Here is a 24,163-nt window from a genome sequence, read left to right as displayed (position 1 = left end):
ATGTAAGGAAAGTACTTCATGGTTTTTTGTTTTGTTTTTTTGGTATACCTCTTTAATTTTACTGAACATAATGGAAGGTTGTTTTAAATTTTGTTTAAATGTTCTTTGAACCAAAATATTTACAGAACAAGGAGTTCTTCTAGCCAGGAGATTGTTGCGTTTGTTGTGTTTGAGTGTGGAAACATTAGGAATGACAGCATAAGATGATACTGTAGAGCATTTTCATAAACAACTTAATAGCATTGTCTAATGTGGTCTTTGTTTATCAAAGGTGTCCAAGACTCCTTTGCTATATTTAGGTAAATCTAAGGTTTTTTGTTTTTTTGTTTTTTTTTTACTCAAGCATGGAAAATACTTTCTGGTTGGGAAAAGGAGTGTGACAAAAAAAAAAAAAAAGAGAAGAGAAGAAAAAGAAAAAAGACACTTAACTAGAAACAGTTCTTAAGAATGTCACTTTCAGGAAGGAATAAGTGGCAGTGTTGTTTTGCTTTGTTTTAAAAGTATTTAAAAAATGCTACTATTTAATACTTTATGTAAGAATATTGTGTGTCCATTTATTAGTTTGTAGGCTCTAGTTAATGAATGACTATCTTTTAATTGGAATTTTAATTCACTAAGTAATAGTAGAACAAATATATTTTAATAATAACAACAACAATTAACATTGGCTGGGTACTATGCTTCCCATATATCTATATCCTGTATTTGAGCAGCTTTTGTTGTATTTATTAACTGTTAATAATTAAGAAATAAAAGCTTTAATAAGGAAACAAGTATATATTGAAATCATTATCAGCTAAAACCCTCACAGGCAAGAATGAACCCAGTATTTGTGGCAATAGTAGAAAATGGCCTTGGAGTTTAAGAATACCTGTGTTGATGAGAAGAGTTAATAAGTCGAGTTGGATGGTTAATAACATTTGAGTAGTGGGGTGCCTGGGTGACTCGGTTAAGCATCAGACTTAGGTTCAGGTCATGATCTCAGGGCTTCTGAGGTTGAACCCCACGTTGGGTTCTGTGCCGACAGCTCAGAGCCTGGTGCCTGCTTCAGATGCTATGTCTCCCTCGCTCTCTCTGCCCCACCTCCACTCTCTCTCTCTCTCTCTCTCACACACACACACTGTCTGTCTCTCTCAGTCTCTCTCTCTCAAAAATTAACATTACAAAAGACAATAGTTGAATATAATTAGAGTATGGAGTACTTTAAAGACAATTTCACAATTGGAGATTCAATCTAAACACATACATGTTGGGGCGCCTGGGTGGCTCAGTCGGTTAAGCGGCCAACTTCGGCACAGGTCATGATCTCGTGGTCCGTGAGTTCGAGCCCCGTGTCGGACTCTGTGCTGACAGCTCAGAGCCTGGAGCCCGTTTCAGATTCTGTGTCTCCCTCTCTTTGACCCTCCCCCATTCATGCTCTGTCTCTCTCTGTCTCAAAAATAAATAAACATTAAAAAAAAAATAAACACAAACATGTTCTATATATAACTATATGTTCTTAAATATTCTGAATCGAAAAAATGAAACTCAGTTTTAGGAATATTAATCTTCAAGTACTCTTGACACTTAGTGAATACTTTTTTTTTTTAAAGAATGTATGATGCATAAGTGCTATAGACTGAATGTGTTCTCTCTCAGAATTTATATTTTGAAATCCTAACCTCAGTGTGGTGGTATTAAGAGGTGAGGCTTGTGGGAGATGATTAGCTCATGAGGATGGGGACTTCATGAAGGGGTCAGTTGTCTTACAAAAGAGACTCCTGAGAGCTCCCTTGCTTTTGCCATCATGTGATGATGCAGTAGAAAGACTGTTGTTTTTGAACCACAAAGGGGACTCTTATCAGTCAGTGAATCTACCTACACCTTTATCTGATTTGTCTTGTCTTCTAAACCCCACCCATGGGTCTGTAAGACTCTGTGAAAGGGCAAATGGTGATTATCCAGAAAATTCTTAAATTTTTTTAAAACTTTTTTTAACGTTTATTTATTTTTGAGACACAGAGAGACAGAGCATGAACAGGGGAGGGGCAGAGAGAGAGGGAGACACAGAATCTGAAACGGGCTCCAGGCTCTGAGCTGTCAGCACAGAACCCGATGCGGGGCTCGAACTCACAGACCGCGAGATCATGACCTGAGCCGAAGTCAGATGTTTAACCGACCAAGCCACCCAGGCGCCCCGAAAATTCTTAAATTTTAATTGAGGGAGAAACCGATGGATGTGCTGAAATGAAGTTCAGGGAAAAGTCAGAGAAAACCTTTTAAATCTTTGTAGTACAGCGGCAGAGGCAGGGAAATTTTTCAGTGCCTACTGATTCTTAACTCTACAACTTGTGAGAAAAAATAATTAGGGAACTCTGCAATTCATACCAAAAAATCATACTCCATGCAAATCAGATTTTAAAAATAGGAAAGAAACCCCACAGCTCACCCCTTAAAATGTTATCATACCTTTTCTTTGGTACAATTCAGTAAAAATTTGTCTTCAAGGGGCACTTGGATGGCTCAGTAGGTTACACATCTGACTCTTGATTTCAGCTCAGGTCATGATCTCACAATTCCTGAGTTTGGGCCCCACATTGGTCTCTGCGCTAACAGTGTGGAACCTGGCCAGCATTCTCTCTTTCCCCTCTCCCTCTGCCCCTATGCCACTTGAATTCTGTCTCAAAATAAATAAACATAAAAAGATTAAAAAAATGAATTCACAAAGGTTAAAGACAAACTTCAAAGATGGCATGCCAAAAGATGAATACAGTTATTAACTATCAGAGGAAACAAAATTCAGACTAAAGCAGCACTGTTTTAGAACTGCTTAACAGATCAGAGCGGCACCTGAGTGGCTCAGTTGGTTGGCAGTCCAACTTTGCCTCAGGTCATGATCTTGGGGTCTGTGGGGTTGAGCCCTGTGTGGGGCTCTGTACTAACACGTCAGAGACTAGACCCTGCTTCAGTTTCTGTGTCTCCCTCTCTTTTTGCCCCTCCCCCGCTCATGCTGTGTCTCTCTTTCTCTCTCTCTCTCTCTCTCTCTCTCTCTCTCTCTCTCTCTCTCAAAGAATCAATATTAAAACAAAATAATGGATTAAAAATAGACTACAGCTGATGTCAGGTTATTATAATAGTAGGAAACTTGAGATAATTAGAGTGTGTTCTAAGTAAAAGATAACTAAAAGAGAATAGATGTGAATGATGATAAAGGCATTCAGCATAGGATAATGCTTCTTGGGGAAGCTTGAAGAGAATTTTCTTGAAATGACTAACTGATGCTGTAAGACCTAACAGGCATACTTGGGAAAAACTGAGGTATAAAAATTGACAATTAAACACATGTTGATTCTGATTAGGATTTTGAATTTCCTCATAAAGAATTCTTCACATAGGGACCTAGGTATAAGAAAATAAAATCAAAAGTTAAAGGAAAAAAGGATACTCTGCCTGACCTCTTGCGTCTCCACAATATTCATTATCCAAATAAAAAGAAACAGTGTCTGTGAACTTCAGAGGGAATGCATATAGAATCGAAGAATGGGACCACCAGCCAAATTTTCAGTCAAAATTGAGGAGGAAAACCAAATATAATGCCTACTGTATTTCGTAATAGAACTACTGATGTTGAATCTACCCGGTGACATAATGAATGGAGAGTAAGTGACTGACAGATGGATTATAAGCTTTAGGATAAGTATATAATTCTTGGAGATGGTGGAACAGTGACTACAAATCTGTGAGAGAAGAGCGAACCCAACTTTGACTCCCGGGTAATAGGTTCTTTGAATGTAAAAGCAAAACTCAAGGAACATAAAGATGTTTAGGCTTTTTTTAAAAAAAAAAAAAAAAAAAAAAAAAAAAAAGGAACACCAACTAAAGAAACTACTTGCAGATAAAGTTTATCAAATAAAGAAGGGAATTAAAATGAAGAGCTTAAAAATGGAGAAATTTTGTTTAAAAGGTCAATGATTGGGGGGGCACCTGAGTGGCTCACTCAGTTGGGCCTCTGACTTTGGCTCAGGTCATGATCTCATGGTTTGTGGGTTCGAGCCCCACTGTCGGGCTCTGTGCTGCCAGCCCAGAGCCTGCTTCAGATTCTGTGTCTCCCTCTCTGCCCCTCCCCCACTTGCACTCTGTGTCTCAAAAATAAATAATTGTTAAACAAAATTTAAAAAGTCAATGCTTTTGAGTGTAGATAAGTCTAGATTGTGGGTTTTATGGTGTTAGAATAGGATGTGAATTTAATCTTATTAAATGGGTAAAAATCACATGATTACCAGAACTAGGCTCTAGGTGGAAGCTAAAATGTGCTATTTCTTTCATAGAAGGAGGACAGCTAATGCCGACAAATAAAATGCATTGCCATTAAAAATCCAGTATTTTAATCCTATCCATACTACCTCTTCCTAACGTTTAGAAGTTTAGGGCTCTGAAAGTGAAAAATTACCTGAGATTTAGCAGCATTTGCTTCAGTTTCACTCTACTGAATTTTCTTTCCTCACTAGCTAAAAAAAGACCTTCGTGTTATCTGATTTGAATGCCATATTGCTTTTGTTTCTTCATCCTTTTGTCCTACAATCTTACTGCATATATTAATAGAATTAATAGAGTATTGTTGGAATGATGTTTAGCTAATGTTCGGGGTAATTGTTACTAGGTAGTGGTATTTTTGGATCTTTTTTTTTTTTTTTTTTTTTACCTTTTTCAAGTAGTTGGTTTTAAGAACAATACACCATTTTTCTTGAAACGACTTTTTTTAAACTATTTTTTTTAAATTTATATCAGAGTTAGGTAGCATATAGTGCCACAATGATTTCAGGGGTAGATTTCCTTAATGCCACTTACCCATTTAGCCCATCCCCCCCTCCCACAACCCTTTCAGTAATCCTCTGTTCTTCATATTTAAGAGTCTCTTATGTTTTGTCCCCCTCCCTGTCTTGAAACTGTTTTAAATTTAAAATACCTATATATCAAGTATTTGCTAGTGGGAAGAACATTCGTGTTTCTGTGCACAAGGACCCCATATCATTTCCTTAAGAATTTTATCCATTTCAGTACTTCAGAAGTTAAATCAGTCTCTCATGTTCTCATCCTAGACCTTATTTATGTATATGCAAAATAAAATTTTAAATGAAATCATTTTGTAAAATTCACATTTCACATTTGTTGAAGTTACTATCTCATGATGTGATTGTTTTATTTTAAATCTGTTAAGTCAAACTTGGCAGGATCTAAGGAATTTTATAGTACTTGTATGCAGACATTCACACTAATACCTTTTTAAAAAAATTTTTTTTAACGTTTATTTATTTTTGAGACAGAGGCAGAGCATGAACAGGGGAGGGTCAGAGAGAGAGGGAGACACAGAATCCGAAACAGGCTCCAGGCTCTGAGCTGTCAGCACAGAGCCCAATGCGGGTCTTGAACTCACAGACTGTGACATCATGACCTGAGCCGAAGTCGGATGCTTAACCGACTGAGCCACCCAGGTGCCCCTGTTCACACTAATATCTTAAATACTGGCATAAGACCTTAACTCTGTGGTCAGAGGAAAGACTATTTGTTAACAGCAGTAGCATTAAGGAGAATATAGCATTGCACTGATAGTCTACATTGCAATTCCTACAGGGGAATGCTGTTACCACTAGGTGCTGTTCTAGTTGAGGTAAATTAAAGATGTTGATGTTGGGAAGCACTTAATTTGTTCAGGGAACATGGGCAAAAAAAAGATGTTGTCTTTATTCCTCTGGAATGTCAAGCGGATCTGCCCCAGGGAGAGAGAGGAGGCTACCTTTATTTTTTGGAATATGCACAAATATACTCCAGGAAGAGACATCCCTATCTTTGCAAATCTGCCTGTTATGCAGACATCTTTGAAAAGTCCATCTGGAGTGCGTTAGCTATTAATGTCTTTGAAAATGTTTCGGTATATAAGACATCCCTGGAAAATTATCTCCTTGTAATATCTAGAAGATGTGATTCCTTGAACAAACTTAATGTTGCACAGTGAAAGCCAATAATTTCTTCTCTGTTTAACTATCAGTATGTGGCTGGTGCAAATGGAACTATTTTGTTAATTTTTTTAATGTTGTCTCGAACTTGGTACTCAATAAGAATTTTAAAATGAAAAAAGTCTTGAAATTTGCAAGCCAATGAATTCGTAGCAGTGCTAAGACTTCAAAACATTTACTTCCCCTTCTCTAATATTCTGTCAAAATTACATAGAACTAAGATGAATCCTACTTACTCTGTAATGTTCTTGGAAGTACACAGTTTAATGTTTTACTAAGGGACTGGCCTACTGTTTTAGAATCGTAAATTGTAAAGCACTGTAAATGTAATGCCAGTATTAACCATTGAAATGTGGCTTTCTGGGGAATTAAAATAACATACATAAAAGACCTCTTGTTTAATAATTAAGTTTTTGTTCTTATTGCTATTAGAGGGAAACAATGGAAGTTAATTAGAATATTGAGTTTATGGAATAAAAGTCTCATTAGGAGAATTTTTGTATTATATGTGCTATTCTAAATCTAGTCTGGGACCACCTCTAGTAATAATCTCTTCATCTCTTGTTTTATTATCATTGTCCTAGTTCAAGTCTTATTTCTCTCTCAGATTATTATAATAATTTTTTAAATATAATTTATTGTCAAGTTACCTAACATACAGTGTATACAGGGTACTCTTGGCTTCAGGATAGATTGCCATGATTCATTGCTTACATACAACACCCAGTGCTCATCCCAACGAGTGTCCTCCTCAGTGCCTGTCACCCATTTCCCCTCTCCCCCACCCCATCAACCCTCAGTTCTCTGTATTTAAGAGTCTCTTATGGTTTGTTTTCTTTAAAACTATTTTTCCCCCATGGTCTTCTGTTAAGTTTCACAAATTCTTATCAGTGAAAACATACATTATCTGTCTTTCTCTGACTGACTTACTTCACTTAGCATAATACCGTCCAATTCCATCCATGTTGCTGCAAATGGCAAGATTTCATTCTTTCTCATTGCCAAGTAGTATTGCATTGTGTATATATATCTATGTGTTTCAGATTTTTTATCCATTTATCAATTGATGGACATTTGGGCTCTTTCCATACTTTGGCTGTTGATAGTGCTGTGTCCACCATGTTGACTCCTCCCTCACTAATAATTTCTTAATGCTTTTCCTGCTTCTAGTCATTCCAGGTTTGGCAGAATCTATCTAACTGTAGAATTTAACATGTTTACAGAATCATCCAACAACTCCCATCTAACCAACCATTTGATTATAATCCAGAATTTTCTGAAATACATCCTTTGTATAAGAAAAAAACAGGTACTGCCTGTCCCTGCATATATCCTGTACCTTTACTTATTTGAAACTATTTCCTTTATCTGTATCTCTGTTCACCAAAATAATATTCATCAGTCATAGAGTAGTTCAGATGTCTTTTTCTTGGAAGCTTCATAAACTTTAGACTGAATTATTTTGACTTTTTATGGTCTTTGGCTTTTTGTGTCTGTTGAAATTTTATGCTCATTTGTAACATTAGTTTAGGTTCTGATTTGGTCTTTGTATCTAGTTTATAAACTGCTCTTTCTTAATTATTTATTCTCCTAGCATGTAAAAGTCACGTCTCGACTTCCATGTCACACTGGCAGAGATCTTGATCAAATCATGTCAGAGCAGTGCTACAGTTACGTTTGTGTGAATGTAAGTAGTGACCTTAAATGGTTCAAAGCCTTTGACGATCTGTGTAAATGTAATGTGCAAGATAACTATTTCTTGATTTTTAATTGTTTGAATTTAAGTTTTTGTGATGAGCTGTGTTATTCAGTATGTATTTGGAAGTTGTATTTTTTAATTCTTGAAATAAAAAAAAATATTTTCTCACAAGTTAATTCCCATAATGAGAAGAAGGTGATATTTCTGTAGATGCCATTTTCAGTTATTTGGTATGAAGCGGATAAGATGACACAGGTTTGAATTAATGAAGAATTCAAATTTTTTTTAATAGATATGACCGTATGGGTATCCTTGAAAGTTGTTCAAAAAATTTTCAAATTTTCAAAAAGTGAAAATTAAGCTTGATAAATATTTTGGATGTGTATGTAAAAGCTCCATATTTTTTCCTTCATTAACTTTTAATTCTTGAATTAACTTTTAAATCATTTAAGAACTTCTTTTCACTTCCTTTTATTTTCTGGTCTTTCAGGTTATGACCTCTGATTTTGAGGAAATCCGGAAGTTAGTGAATATGCTGGAAGAGAGTAATCTTTCCATTTTATATCCTGTTGTTGTTATTTCAGTAAGTGATTTAATTCAGATTTAACTCCTCATCCTTAGGCTTCCTTCCTTAGGATTCAGTTTTCCTTTTTAACATAATTTCATCCAATTGAGGAAATCTACCCAAGCCCAGAAGAAACTCCTTTTATGGATTCCTGAGCTTTCTTTCTTGTTATGACTTCCATGACTTTGTTCCCTTATTACTGTAGTTATTTGTTTGAATTGACAAGTTTAGGGAAAAAAATTAATCTAGCAACCAGTTTTATTTCTTTTTCTTCATTAAAATTGCAAAGTATACTGCTGAATTCACTAGCTGTTTGGAGAATATGAAAGAGCTTATTAGCATGTTAGCAAAACACCATTGGAGAAAAAATACTGAGGTTAAAAAAAAAGAGGGAAAATAGCATGTGGAAGTAAATTGTCTCTTAGGTTGTATCATCTTCTCTGTCACTTGGACAGCAAAGTAGAAGGAGAAACAGATGAAAGAGAATTCCTTGGAGATGGCCCATGAAAATTTTGGGAAGGTCTTTCCTGTGAAAGACTAAAAGTACATGTTTAATACAGCATTTTTTTTTGATTGGTCTATTAAACTGTACAAAAGAGGGAGATCTCAGCACAACCAGGAAGGAATAAAATCAGAGACTAGTTGAGTAGAGTGTAGTCTGTGATATTTTACTGTGGGAAGGGGTTCTAAATGTGACATTCTCCAATCATTTGCTTAACAATTGCCAAGTTTCTAATCTTGGGCCCATCCCAATAGTGTGGGAATTTAGAATTTAGTTCATGGTAGGTAAGATCATTAATACAAAAAGAAAATTTGTAATACAAATGAATATAACTCTAGCATGGCAAATACATCCAAATTAGCAACTGGGAAGATTGGTTTTACTGTCCTATTGTATGTGGGCATATATTCTAATGGTAAGTTCCATGGATCCTGCTGATTATGGAAAATCAAGTTCCACAAGCGACTGATTTTAACAGAAGTATCAGTGCCTTTCATTGGGGGTGTTGTGGGAAACATGAAATTTACTTAATGCTGGAAGGCTCTAAGGCTCTGTAGGGTACAGTTAGGTTAAAAGTCCTGTGTACAGCCCTCTATTCCTCCCTTTGTGTTAAGTTACTTAGAAATCTCCTTCTTTCCATGTCCCCAGATAATACTCTAAAGTGTATACAACATTATGAAGGGAGCAACGGCTTTAAACTTGGAATTTCTCAGTTCCTTGGTCACCTTGGTTAAGTTTCCTGACATTTGCATTCCTCATTTAGAAATGAGGCTAATAAACCTACTTCTTAAATCATTGTAAGGATTAAGAAAAATGAATGAATACATAAATGCAAACTGAAGTTGGTATCTCTTTGGGAGGCATGTAGTGTTTCATTTAATAAATAAATTAAAAAAAGCTTTAATAGCTTAGCTCCTCTTCTTTCCCATTTAGATTAGATGACTCAAAGTTCACTTCCACTGCTCTCTAATCTGAATGCTGAGTTTGAATCATACATTTTTCAACATTCTATTAGGTACTTCAGTTTGAGTACTTCATTATCATCTTAAGTGTGTTGTATCAGATCTATCACAAAAACATGTTTCCTACAAGCTGATTTCTCTTAGCAGCAGAAGTTGTGGCTGGGACTCAGGTGGGAATCTGCCTTAGGCTTTGAATTTCCTTTCTACCTTTTTCCTCTGCCTCTCACCATCAAACACACGTGTGTGTGTGGACATACACACACACACACAGTTTTTAACTGTTCTCTTTCATTGCACGTCAACCTGTTTTTTTTTGTATTTTTCCATAAATATTTGAATTTAGTTTTCTGTTTATTTCTGTTGAGTTCTATTTTATGTATCCCAGTAAGTGCTAGAATTTTATTTATTTATTTATTTTTGATTCCCTGGTGTTCTATATCAAACCAAGGAAAAAGATGGATAGTCCTCTAATTAGAGAGTAAATGTCTCCTAGAACTAGTTTGAGGATAGTATTATTATAAATTTGTATACCATAAACATTGGAAAATGTTTAAATTGGAGAGTTGTTATTACTGCATGATTAATGTTTGTTCACCCATTATTTTCTCAGTGAATAGGTAGACTCAGTGTAGGGATATGAAAGTTATTATTAAACAATAGTAAAATGTCAATAGAACATATCTAGAGTCTGTATCCTTAGGATGGACCAAATCACTGGAAAGGTAAAATAAAGAATGCTCTGTTCTTGGATTGAGAGGCTCATGAATTTTTCTGGATTTTTGAATTGTCCTGTAAATGATTCAATAAAGGCTTCATCCCATTTCTTTCTGATAGTACTTTTCCCCAAATGGCCAAAAGGCCATTTCAGTTTTCCTATGACTTAATCTTTGGCAGATTCATTCAAATATTCCCCAAATGAGTAGTTGTGTAGAAAATATCATTCTAGTTGCAAAATGAATAAGATAAAAACTTAAATTTGAGTCTAAATATCTGGGGACATAAGTTATACATGAGTAAGTAGAAAAAAAAACAATGCATGCAGTGTCTGGAGATAGAAGTATGAGTACACATGAAGATATAGATCCATATGTATGTAACTGGAAAGATGTTACTATAGGCAGGTCATACCAGTCTAGAATGGTATGTGTATTTTACTTTTATCTGAATTACTTTGCTAGAAGATTAAATTATATCTTTTTTTTTAAATAAGGCTTTTAAACATTTCTAAAATCTCAGAAGAGTTGCCAAAGAATTTGCTTATTTCCTTCCCTGAGCAGGCAGGTTTTATTCACCAGAAAATAAATCTAAAATGACTTCAAGGTCATAGAAAAATAAATGCATTATTGTTTTGGAATTATGTGATTCGGTAGTTATTGAATGCATGTATTGTAAATGTTTAAAACCCTATTTTGTCTAGACTGAGATGTAGTACAGTGGTCCTTTTTTTCCTATGTGAGGGTTTATCAACTTCCAATTTCAGTCCATCTGAAGAGAGGAGGACTTGGGAATCACCCAGTTGCAAAGTAAAATTGTGGTTGATGAGGTGTTAGTGAGGATTTTTTTCAACTGAGAGACTAGTTAAGGTGGTCATTTGCAATGTTACCATGATTCACTCTACAAGGACAAACTTTCAGAGGAAATGGGGCTGATGTTAAGCTGGGGCATTTTGTTTGGCAAAAGTAACACTTGGTCAGTTTTTGTTTGTTTGTGTTTTAAATTTTTTTTTTTTTAATTTATTTTTGAGAGAGAGCGAGAGGATGGGGAAGGGCACAGAGGGAGAGAGAGAGAATCCCAGCAGGTTCAGACTGTCAACACAGAGCCCCATGTGGGGCTTGAACTCAGGAACCATGAGATCATGACCTGAGCTGAAAATAAGATAAGATGCTTAACTGTCTGAGCCAGCCAGGTGCCCCAACACTTGATCAGGTTTTAAGTGTTGGAAATTGGTGTCTGGTCTGCCATGCTGGTGAAACTCACATTTGTCTTAAATTTTCAAGGAGATGCAGAAAAATATTTTGGAATTTGCTATTAAATGTCATTTGGTAGTCATTTAAGTGGTACATCGGACCTTCAACCTCATCTGAAACTTTAATCCCTTGGAGGGAGAGCTAAGCACTGAAGGAATGACTGGTTAATGGTGTTAGATTCTTGGTACACAGGTGTTGTAGACTCTGGGTCTGGAGTTTTTTCTTGTCCAGCAAGAAAGTGGGATGCAGGATTAAAATGCGAGAGATGGCTAATGTTCTGGAGAAGACAAGAGCCCCTATTAGAGGTCGTTGCACCATTTTAATTAGGATCAGAAGGCTTATAAACATGGTGATGGATGGGCACAAAGAGACAATGAAACTGTGAACATGAACTCATGGATGTGAGGGAAAGGGGTTTTTGAAGATATGCAGCATTAGGGGTTTGGGTTAAAACAAAATCCTGGCGGTGGGTGGAAGGTTGTTTACAGCAGACCTGAGGCACCAACTGTGTTTACTTAAACTGGTCTAGGGGACAAGAAAGACAGGGCAAGACACCTCAGGGTCAACATGGTACCTTTCTTTTGCTAATCAACTCCGCTCTGGGCAACTTCCCCCTGCACTGGGCTACTTCCCCCAGCAGCTGTCTATAGCCCTATTTACCTGTTTACCTAACTTGGTCATTCCTTCCTTTTTTTTGAAAGCAGCTTTCTGTTGTTGTGCTAAGTTGGGGGGCGTTTCTGCCCTGAATACCTAATATGGTTTATCTCATATACCTTTATCCTATACTGGGGCCTTTCCCTGCCCTATCTATACCTATTTCCCTAATCTTTACCCAAACTTGGGTGTGAGCATCCTATGGCTTTCTAATTCTTTATGCCTTGTTAACCCATCATTGCAAGCTCAGGGAATTCCTAAGCTTATTCACCACACACAGGTATTTAGCTAAAGTAAATTTTATTTCAGGGTGTTGATTGTCTGAAGATCAACTTCTCTCTGCCTTTATGAAGCTGAAATGGGTTAGGAAATACTGACTGTAGGAGGTTTTTGTGATCTCAGGTAAACTGACAGGAAAGATGCTACTGCCTTAAGATCTGCTTAGAAGAAGAAATAAAATTTCACCATGAAAAGTAGAAAAAATAATTAGGACTTTATCTTAAAATAACTAAGATAATGATCAAAATAATTTTATCTGTTTAAAAAATTAGAGTGTTTGGAAGAGGCATCTTTTCTTAGTCTTGTGAACATTGCATGATAATATGCTATGACATGCTTCATTTCAAGTGGTCATTTTTATAAAAATATTTTTGGACATTTTTAATTTTGTAAAAATATCTTAATACCTTGTTCAAAATTCTCTTTGGGGTCATGATTCTTATTTTATTTCTTTTTAAGGGTTTAATTTAGCCAAGTTCTCATTTGTCAATGGTGTTGAGTAGGATTTATGGAGTTTACCAATGTTAATTTGTTCAACTTAATAAAATCCCAAATTTTGATAGTTGTAACTTAATTTTGTTGTAATCATATTAAACCATTAGAATTTTTAAAATTGGTTTGACTAGATGGAGACTGATACTATTGACTGTTGGGCCTACATAGATGCAGCATTAAAGTAGGCAGAGGTAGTTGAGTGGGCTCAATTTATAAGCGTTTTGTTTTTCATTGAGTCTGCATCTATGTTAGGATGACATTTGTTAGCCTATGTAGCCTTTTAACTGTGAGCCTTTAGAAACAGGTAATCAGATAAGAAGCATGTCTTGTACTAGGAAAATTCTCCTAACTGAAAGAAAAAATATGTATTTAAAGAAATTTTAATGTTTGTTTATTTTTTGAGACAGAGGGATAAAGTGCAAATGGGGGAGGGGCAGAGAGAGAGGGAGACACAGAATCTGAAACAGGCTCCAGGCTCTGAGCTGTCAGCACAGAGCCTGACGCAGGGCTCGAACTCAAGAACTGCGAGATCATGACCTGAGCTGAAGTCTGACGCTTAACCAACTGAGCCACCCAGATGCCCCCATATATATATATATATATATTAGAGACTGATTGGCACAAAGGAATATTTAAAATGTAGGTTCTTTCGTATGTCTTTTATCAAGAAAAACCTTATAAGCATAAAAGCCCATGTTTTCTTTTGTTAAATTGTGTAGGAGTTATGTTTTGAGAGCCCTTTTCAGATGAGATTTCTGATGCTGTTTAATGTATCATAAATTATCAAGGAACCAAGTTTTTATCTTGAGTTGACTAAAATTACTGTTAGCCTTCTCTTCTTTGCAGTTACCAGTACGGGTGTGTGTGTGGGGGGGGTTACACAGCTAGCAACTTTTTCAGATTGCTATTCTCAAGAGGATTGACTGAAAACTTTCTTTGGAATCACCTGATATTATAGCTAGCAACATGGGGCATGTTCATTTCTTTACTTTCTACTTTGATTGTGTTTTTTTCCCACTATTTAAATTATGAAAAAAATATTTAGAAAAATAAAGTAATATATTAAATATATTCAAATAGTAAAAGGTGAACTCATAAAATTTGTTATGAAAATCATTCCCCCACCCCCCAAAAAATAGGCTTTTACTTAAATAAGATGCAAAAGTGCTAAGAATCTCAATTACAGGCTGAGTTCTTTGCTTGGTAATTAATGATCAAGGAGCTGTTTTTTTCCAACAATGGAGAATAAGAGTTTTGGGAAGCAAAACTAAGTATAGTTGTTTTCCAGCCAAGGTTATGTAAAACTAATTGTAAAACTTTAAAAAAATTCCTTCCCAGGTGCAAAAAGTAAAAGAGAGGTTCTCATTTATTTGGATCTGGCAAGTTTTGTGCAAAACATCCGTTCCTACTATTATCAGATGATATAATGAACAGTTTATTCTTGTTTAAAGCTTACTTTTTCAGTGAGTAAAGCTGTTTCATATAATAGACACCAATGAAATGTTTAATTTTTAAAAGCAGAATAAAATTGGCAAAAAACATAAATTCAAAACTGAGAAATGAAGCAAACTCTTTTACTTGAGAAAATTTTATCACTTCCCCACTACAAAATAAATTCACAGTATTCATCTGGATAATAGCACAAAAGCTCTAATTTTTGACTATGTAGACTATAATTTTATTGGTGCTTTATGAGTGTTAGGAATCTTTTCCTGAATTTAGCAAAAACATAAATTACCATATGGAATTTTAATGCTTTGAAAAATAAAAATAAACCTTCAAAAGTACCTAATTTAGTTCTAGTTACCTGGAAGTAGTTTATTGACATAACAGATCAGAATATATGGTCTGTAAAATACTTCAAAATGTTTAATATTTGAACATGTTAGCAAATAAAAAAATAGAAAACCACCATCCATTGACACTTGATACTGTGACATCTGGGGAAACTCAGCAATGTAAATTGTTTCCAGAAGGTTCCACAGCTCACCAATGGCAGAGCTAGGAACAGAATCAATCCACTGTGTACTGTATCATATAAACTTGTTACTTTTATGCATTCATGGATGTGTTAAATAATATTGGAAAAGGTTAAAAGTATACATACACACATATATGTATTTAATATTCTTTCCTAATAAAGAACAAATGACAATTGGAAGAAGATACTGATGCCTTCTTTTAAGTGCTAATGGTTTCTTTCTTTGCTTCACAAGGTATTGACTTGAGGCTTATTGAATTTAAGTTATAAAAATCTGTGGTCCTGTTAAGTTTCTTACCAGATTCTAAACATGTATCTTTGTCATGTTTTACTGAACTACTTATTCTATACATTTCCTTCTGTTAACCCTATTACTAATAGACTGACAAAATATGTGTTTAGGTCACAAATTCTTAAAAAACAAAAGAGAGCTGGCTGTTGTAATTCTCACTGCCATCATACTGGGTTTACTTTTTACAATGTGTATATTTCACGCCCTTTATCTGTCTTTATTTTTGAATGGATATTCTCTATGTGCGCATGTGTGTGTATGTGGTTAATAGTCAAATCATTCTTCTATTCCAGTCTCAACCATGTTGCTTCTGTAGCCTTTTGTTTTTCCTTCAAAAAATTATGATCTTATTGTATACTGAATGTTTTCATGTTTTACTTTAGGTACACTAACGTGTTCTCTTTCATGGCTGTATATGGCCATTGTAGAAATGTGGCAGAAATGTAATCATTTCTACAAATTCTACAAATGTTTTCATTTGTTTTCTGGTAATAAACTAAGTCTGAAGTATTTCCTGCCTAAAATAATAATAAAATCTCAATCCTGGTTTTAAATTCCTTGAGAACCTTTTGAAATTTTAGTCATGAAGGGATTCATATCTAACACAAAAGTGAGGAATGATGAAGTCATTCTTGTAGGAGGTGGTGAATTGAAAGAATTGTCTGTTATTTTAAGTTTTAGAAGATCTTTGCTTATGGCTAAATAGTTACTGGAAGGTTTTTGTTGTGGGATATTAAAATTCCCTAGGATTAATTGTGATGGGCACATAACTGACGCTGTGGAGAGAAATTATTCTTATAGGACATACCTTTCTAGTTTTAATTCATTCTGGTAATGAATTATGGTTATTTTCAGATAGAGTGATGTTATAATGGAATATGCAAATATAATAAATTCCAGAATACTTTTTATAAGTTTAATGAATGAATTTTTCTTGATTAAGCACAGGGTTTGAAATTGCTATTTATTTTCCTAATTTAAGCAGTTCACTGAATTTGGTCAGATGCACAAAATTATTTATGATTTTATTTGCTAGTGCTTTCCATATAAATCAGTTTATAAAATTTAACATGAAATGCACAGGAGGCAAATAATGAAGCTAGCCTTTTTTGTTAGGCAGCTTACATTAATTTTAGGCTTAGAAAAGGCGTTGAGCAATGGATTTGATCATTTACTGTCATATCAGAAAATGTGCCTGAGGATTTCTTTTACTAGTTTTTTTTTTTTGAATGCAGGACTCTATTTTAAATAATGGCCTTTAGCTCAATTGTGTTGTGCTATTTCTTTACAAAGATGGAACCAAATATATTTTCAGTATCATTTATTTGACAATTACATGTTATATGTGTTATATACATTGATTAAAGTTGATTTCTTATATAGGTTAAAGTCAGGCTTGGTATATTTTTATTTTACTATTCAAAAGGTTTTACTCCTTGGAGAAAATAAATTACGTTGTCATAAAGGTGGTGTTAAACAGAAGAATTGACTGTTCTTTTAAGTTTTAGGAACTCTTTGGTATGGTGAGGATGATATCCCAAGACTGAGGTTCAAGGTACAAGGGATAGATAGGTACAAATAACAAGTGTTTACTAACTTTTATGTCTCTCAGTTGTATTTCAGGGTCTTTTTTTTTTAAGTTTATTTATTTATTTTGAGAGAGAAATAGCAGAGAAGGGGGGAGAGAGAGAATGCCACACTGTCAGTTTGGAGCCTGATGTGGGGCTTGAACTCAGAAAACATGAGGTCATGATCTGGGCCCAAGTCAAGAGTTGGATTAACATCAGACTAACATCAGATTAACATCAGACTGAGCCACCCTGGTGCCTCTACTTCAGAGTCTTTATCTGGCCACAGAGTGGGATGCTAGTGAAGGAATTTAAGTGACGTCTCTTTCTAAAGATATTTTTCATACCAGATACATAGTGTCAAGGCATTTTGCTGTTGCATGACCCACTGTGAATGTGCTTTATGTACAGGTATAATAGAGCAATTCAAATTATAACAATCATGTTAATTTTGAATCAGGTGGTATAGTATTCCTGTTAGGAACCAGTTTTGAGAATTGTGTATACTTTAATCCTCATTCAAGATTTCTGTGTTAATTGTTTGATTCTTCCTCTTGCATGTATCCATTATCTTTCTCTTTTTGTGGTAGAATTTTTATTAGGTTAAGTCTAAATCTTTTTTCAATCATTCCTTTTTTTTTTTTTTTTTTTTTGGTCTCTTTAAAACCATTGTAATATTGCATGATGAGTCTCCTTCCTATCCCACCCCTTCAAAGAATCTATCCATTCATGTCTATCCGAGGCCCTACCTTCTGAGAATGATTAAAGTACCAGTGCATCTTTTTACCTACACATTTTATTAAAGTTTATTTTCAGAAAGAAAGCAGCATGTCCACGCTCAAGCAAGCAGGGGAGGGGCAGAGAGAGAGAGAATTCCAAGCGGGCCCTGAGCTGTCAGAGCAGAGTCGGATAGGGGGCTCGATCCCATGAACCATGAGATCATGACCAGAGCTGAAATAAAGGGCTGAATGCTTAACTAACTGAGCCTCCCAGGCACCCCTACCTATTCATTTTAAACTCATTTTAGGCACCATGTACTTTGCTCTTCACAGTGAACTATCCTATTCTCTTTATTACCTAACTGATGACTTAATGTCAATAAATAGAACATATGTTGAACATCTGCGTGACAAGCATTTTGACATACACATATGCTATTTAATAATTTAGTTTTTTTTAAACTGCATCTTTAGAAGAGTATTTCAGATGATTTTATCTTGTTAAGTAAGGAAATAATTTTATTTATATATTTTCTTTTGAAGATGAAGATTTTTTAGTAACATATGCTTAAGTGAGTGGCCAGAATTAGTTTGGGAAGTGATCCAGTGGCTGGAGTTCATAGAATTTTGGTTACTCTTCTATTTACCATTCCAAGGTTAAGTTGTAACTAGTTCTCTTTGAAAAAGGGGTAAATAAGCCTGGAATAGAAGATCAGGAGAGATCTTAAGAATATGAGAGGAACCTGAAATTTGGAAGACTGAACAGGCCACATCTTTGAGGAGCAGGAAGAATAGCATTTCTTCATGGCCACTAGAAAGAGCCAGTGGATCTGAGACTGACTGAACCACACACTGGGGAATGTTGAGGGTTAGGCAGAAAAAGGTCAAGGTGGGCCTTTTTTCTTAGTTTGAACTCTATGAAGCAGCACTGCTCAGTAGAAATGGATGGGATGATCAGATTTGCATTTTACATTATAATTCTGGATACAGTGTGGAGAACAGATTAAAATGATCAGAGAGTTTCCTTGATGCATTTCTTGTAGTTAGGAGGCTATCACAGTTGTCTCAGAAATAATGGTGGTGGCTGCTTCTAGGGTCATTTTGGAGTGAATGGGCAGAAATTGCTGGAGTTGAGGCATATTTAAGAAGTAGAAGCACTAAGAATTTGTGCTCATTTTAATTTTTTTAAATGTTTGTTTTGTTTTTGAGAGAGAGAGTCTAGCAGAGTGCATGTGGGGAAGGTTCAGAGAGAGGGAGACACAGAATCTGAAGCAGGCTCTAGGCTCTGAGCTGTCAGCACAAAGCCCATCGTGGGGCTTGAACCCATGAACTGTGAAATCATGACCTGAGCTGAAAGTCAGACGCTTAACTGACCGATCCACCCAGGTGCCCCAGATTTGTGCTTTAATGAGAGAGAAGAGGTAAAATCTCAAGTTTTGTATCTTGTGAAACTGAGTGAATAATATTAAGATAGGGGACCTTAGAGAACAGTCTTTTTGGTTCATGAAGTTTGAGTCAGCAGATGATTACCACACATTTGTTCTCAGAGATACTTACAGAGACTTCGCCCATAGTCAAAATCTTTCTATTCATTTGTGTGTGTGTGTGTTTATGTGCAGAATCTCTAATCCTAAAGCCAACTTGGAGAGAGAAATTCCATTCCTCCACAGCTTCCTTAGTATTTGAGGTTTGTTTATTATTATTTTTTTAATGTTTATTTTTGAGAGATAATTTTGAGAGAGAAAATGTTTATTCTGCACAAGCAGCAGAGGGGCAGAGACAGAGGGAGACACAGAATCTGAAGCAGGCTCAGGCTCTGAGCTGTCAGCACAGAGCCTGATGTGGGGCTTGAACCCACAGACTGTGAGATCATGACCCAAGCTGAAATTAGACACTTAACTCACTGAGCCACCCAGGTGTCCCAGACTCTTAGATAGAGTTTGTCTGATGAATCGTGTTGTTTCACAAAATATTTTCTGTGGCAACATTTCATATGCAAAGAAAAATGCAACTGAAAACAAAAAAATCAAAATCTTGTTCATGGGTTGAATCATTAGCAGGCAGCAAGACGGTAAGAATATTATCATGCCTAAGTAGTGTTCCTTTAGGATAAAATTTTTTTGCCACCTAAAAATAGATTACTTCCGCAGTTTTCTGGAAAGCCTGAACTGTTGTTTTATTGAAAGTGTAGAAGGGTGATGGAATCAGTGCAAAAAACTTCTTTATCCAAACATGCTTTGGCTTGAACCCTATTTGCAATAGGTTTGTATGTGATACTTTTGTAAAGTGTGATTAAATTTTCAGGCAACAGAGGTTTTGTTTTACAGGATTTTAAACTTTATACTTAAATGCTGGAAAATTGTTATTTGGGAATGACTGGACTAGTTAAAGTTACCTGCATGTTTCTTCTAAGTATTTGGAGTATTGTACCCGAGTATTACATCTTTGGAGAGAGAACTGCAGATTTAAGTTTTTTAATTTAATATGTTCAGGGTAATGACTGATGTCTAGTTTTTTGCTAGACCAGTGATAACTATGATCTTGTGTTTTTTGCTTTTCCCATTTCTAAGAAATGGAGCTCCCTCTACATATATAATCCTCAGGCCCCCTTCTCCCCCTGCAAATGTGGCCTACTAACACTTACTATTAGTATAATTATGTTACTGGTGGTAATAACAGACACTGCTTTGAAATAATGAATCACCATTCATTTCTTTTAATATAAATGATCCCATTTAATCCTCACAGGGGTCCCAAGAGTTGAAGATCATAGATGCCATTATGCTCATTTCAAGAATAACGCTTGTGGTTCAAATGATGTTCTTTTTTTTTTTTTAAGGGATGTCAATACTTGGCCCTCTTTGAGTAAGAGAGAAATAGATTGTTGAAGGAGAAATGGATCTTATAAACCACTCAATAGGATGCTCTTAATTTATAATAGATAATTCAGGTCATTTTCTGTGCCTGGACTGAGATAGATTTTTTATATTAGGAGTTGACCAATTTTTCTTGTCACGATCGTAAATACTTTAGGCTTTGTGGGCCAATACGGTCTTTGTTACAACTGTTCGGCTGTGCTGTTCTGGTGCAAAAGTACCCATAGACCAGTGTAAAAGAATGGATGTGGCCGTGTTTCAGTAAAATTTCACTTACAGAAACAGGCATGTGTCTGGATTAGACACATAGACTATAGTCTCCTGGATTTTGGCTCAGATTTTAAATCCTGTATGACCTTTCTGCCACCATTACTTGGTACCTTTACCTAAAATACCTCTTAGACATTTCTGTAATAGGCATACACTCTCTGGGTCATCAAGTCTCACTATTCAAAGTGTCATTCATGTGCCAGTTCCTACATTTTTATCTCTAGTCTTTATCATTCTTCTCAGTTTTGGCAGGAATGTTCAAGCTCATGAAGTTAGGGAAAAAAAAAAAAAGAAAGAATTTATCATCTTGTCTCCAAGAGCTGTCCCAACAGTCTCTTATTTCAGTTTGACCTCACCATTGCTTCTGTGACAGATTTTGCTCATTGCTAATAAGGAGCTAGTCTCTTTATTAAAACCTTCTAGAGGCTCTTCATCCCCTACTGGACAAAGCTTAGTCATATGACAAAGCCTTGGCCTGGTCTGGTTCTTGCTTAATTTTATTGTCCTGACTCTTATTTCCTCACCAAACAATTTGCCCTCTGGTAATACTGAACTTTTTAGCCCGTTGACCCTATTGCTTGGTATATATGTGTCTCCTCTGAGTTTTTTGACCTTGGACACCGTTTTTCTTGCCCGATTCTTACTGTTATTTGTGAGTGATAATATTTCTTCTTGGAGTCATTCTTCAATCCCTCCATGCTCCGAGTTTTTCCCCCTTTCCCACCAAAGCATGTGTAGGCATTCAGAAATGTTTATTGGCTTATTGACTTGAACTTGCCTTGGGATTCCTAGTCATGATGTCTCTTATTCCATCCTGTTTCAGTGTTGCCTACCACAAATGGACGCTTTATAGTGATTTGCAGAAATTAAGGTAGCTAGGTACAAGGAAATACATAGAAATTGCACCTCCAGTAATAGCTATGTTCGACTGAGAATAGTATTACTTCTACCTGAGGGTATTATTTACTATATAAATTTAAACTTAATAAATTATACTATTTTGATTGATGTTATCCTTCTTAGTACAGTTAAATTTTTTCCATTATTCCTTTTAGAAGAAGAAATTTTGTTTCCCTTCAACTATAATTATCTAATTGACATATTTATCTTTTCAGATTTTGTGAATCATATCCTTATGCTTCATGTTAGGAAGAATACCTTATTGTGCCTATAAATGACCATTTATGTCTTAAATTACTTTATGTATTTACCCTAAATAATAGCATTAACCTTTGAAGTGTTTCTCATTCCTAAGAGGAAATCTGTTTTTCTCTTACAAATTGAATTTAGGGGTAATATTCCAACATTTTTGGAGGAGTCTTACTTTTTTGTTTCAAAATAAATTCTAAGTGGATAACTACTATATTGAGAAATTTTTAAAAAGTATATTTGTGAACATTCATCTTATCTTTTAATTCACATGTACAGCATTTACTTATATATTTAATAAGAAATATTAGGTTATTTGATGAAGACTAAAGTTTGAAAGCAATGATTATGGATTATATTTGGAGGTTTCATTTCCTAGTCTATTTCTGCATTTTATTTGGATTGTGTAATACACTGATTGATCTACTAGAGAATTATAATATTAACAATTGAAGAAGGATTTTTTCTTAAAAAAGTCTTCCTAAATTAAATGAATCCAGAAGCCTGAAAGTGAATAGCTTGTGTCCTTTTCACAAATATAAAATTGAACAAAAGTTACCTTCACACCTGTAATACACGTTAAGATGACAACATATGAGCAGAATGTGATATTTCACTCGTTAACGTGTGTTGCTCAGTTTGTTCTTACACCACGATGAGAGCATGTGCCACGCAGATGTTTCTTACCTCTGGTCGGCCCTTCTGTTGAACTGAGCACACATATGCTGTGAGAATGTACCTCATTGCACCATTCTATGTATGTAGACTTGCAGAGGCCTGAATTTTTAAAAAATACAGTGTGTCTTTCATCTTAGGCACTGCTGTTTTCATTTCTGCAAATTTGGTGTGTGTCCTTTTTATCTCTTCTACTTTTCTACTTTTGAATATATGAGAAACAGTTATGGTAACTTTTAATATCCTAGTCTGCTACTTGGTACTTTGATATTAGTTTGATTCCATTTCAAGTGATGTATTTATTTCCTTCTTAAGGGTATTTTCCTGCTGTTTTTTATGCCTGGAAAGTTTGTGTGTGTGTGTGTGTGTGTGTGTGTGTGTGTGTGTGTGTGTGTATTTAAAGTGTGCTATGTGGATTTTTAATTTTCATCTAACTTGGAAAATTTTCAGCCCTAATTTTTTCTGTTCATTACCATACTTCTCTGGGAATACCCAATTATCTGTCTAGCAGATTATTTGAAATTGATCCATTATCTCACTACTGCTCTGTTTTTCCTTTTTTTTTTCCTTTGAGTCTTTTTTTCTGTTTGATTTTAAGCAGTTGCTATTGCTATAATTTTAAATTCACGAATCTTTTGCAGTATCTAATCTGCTGTTAATATTTCCCAGTGTATATTTTTTAAATCTCAGATGATGATATTTTCATCTTTATAATTTAGGTTCAGGTCTCTTTTACATCTTTTTTCTACTTAACCCATGCATTCTCTTCTAGAGCTTTGTGAACAAATGGAACATAATTGTAAAATTGTTTTAATGTCCTTTTTTATTCTAATAAATGTGTCACTTCTGAGTTGGTTTTGATTGATTTTTCACCTTATGGACCACGTTTTTCTGCTTTTTTGGGCATTTGATACATTTTGATTAGCTGTTAGATTTTGTGCATTTTACCTTGCTCTGCTTACTGAATTTTTTTTTTAATTGCTAGAATATTTTTGAACTTTTTTTTCCTGGGATATAGTTAGAAACAGTTTGATCCTTTTAAGCGTTGCTTTTATGATTTTTAGGTCAAGCTAGTATGTTTAATGTAGGTCTAAACATTGTTTGTAACTGAGGCAAGACTCTTTTTCAGTACTCTACCTAATGCCCTATATTATGAAGTTTTCTACTCTGGCTAATGGTTACCACCATTATTCCTGACCTTGGAGGTTCATCAGGCAATGTTCTTATCTTCTCCAATAGGTTTTTGCCCAGCATCACCTTTTTTATTTTATTTTATTTTTTTTAATTCTGAAATGCGTGCAGGGATCAGTACTCTGCTGTATATGTGAGTTAGTCTGATAGTCATCAGCCTCCTTGTACCTCTTTGCTCTTCAGTACTTTGCCCTGTGAACTCTACCCACATTTGTCTCCCCATGCTGTGAAACCCAAATATCTGCCTCTCCCTTCAGTGTGCCAGAGCCTGGAAGCTGTTTTAAGGAAGAGTAGGTTGGTGCAAATCTAAGGCTCATTTCATTTTT

General features: G+C 35.2%; 1 protein-coding gene across 2 annotated transcripts in view; it reads left to right on the top strand.

The window, feature by feature from the left end:
- Positions 1–24,163, top strand: part of CRPPA (CDP-L-ribitol pyrophosphorylase A) — a 325,460-nt gene that overhangs the window by 170,599 nt on the left and 130,698 nt on the right. For both annotated transcript variants that reach the window (XM_043589017.1, XM_043589018.1), the window contains exons 7-8: positions 7,588–7,680; positions 8,183–8,275. In XM_043589017.1, the coding sequence (XP_043444952.1) occupies positions 7,588–7,680; positions 8,183–8,275 (186 nt within the window). The remainder of the gene's footprint in view (positions 1–7,587; positions 7,681–8,182; positions 8,276–24,163) is intronic.

Source organism: Prionailurus bengalensis, chromosome A2 (assembly GCF_016509475.1).
Source record: "Prionailurus bengalensis isolate Pbe53 chromosome A2, Fcat_Pben_1.1_paternal_pri, whole genome shotgun sequence".
NCBI classification, from domain to species: domain Eukaryota; kingdom Metazoa; phylum Chordata; class Mammalia; order Carnivora; family Felidae; genus Prionailurus; species Prionailurus bengalensis.
Note: the sequence above shows the minus strand (reverse complement) of the source record. Positions and strands in the feature narration are given on the sequence as shown.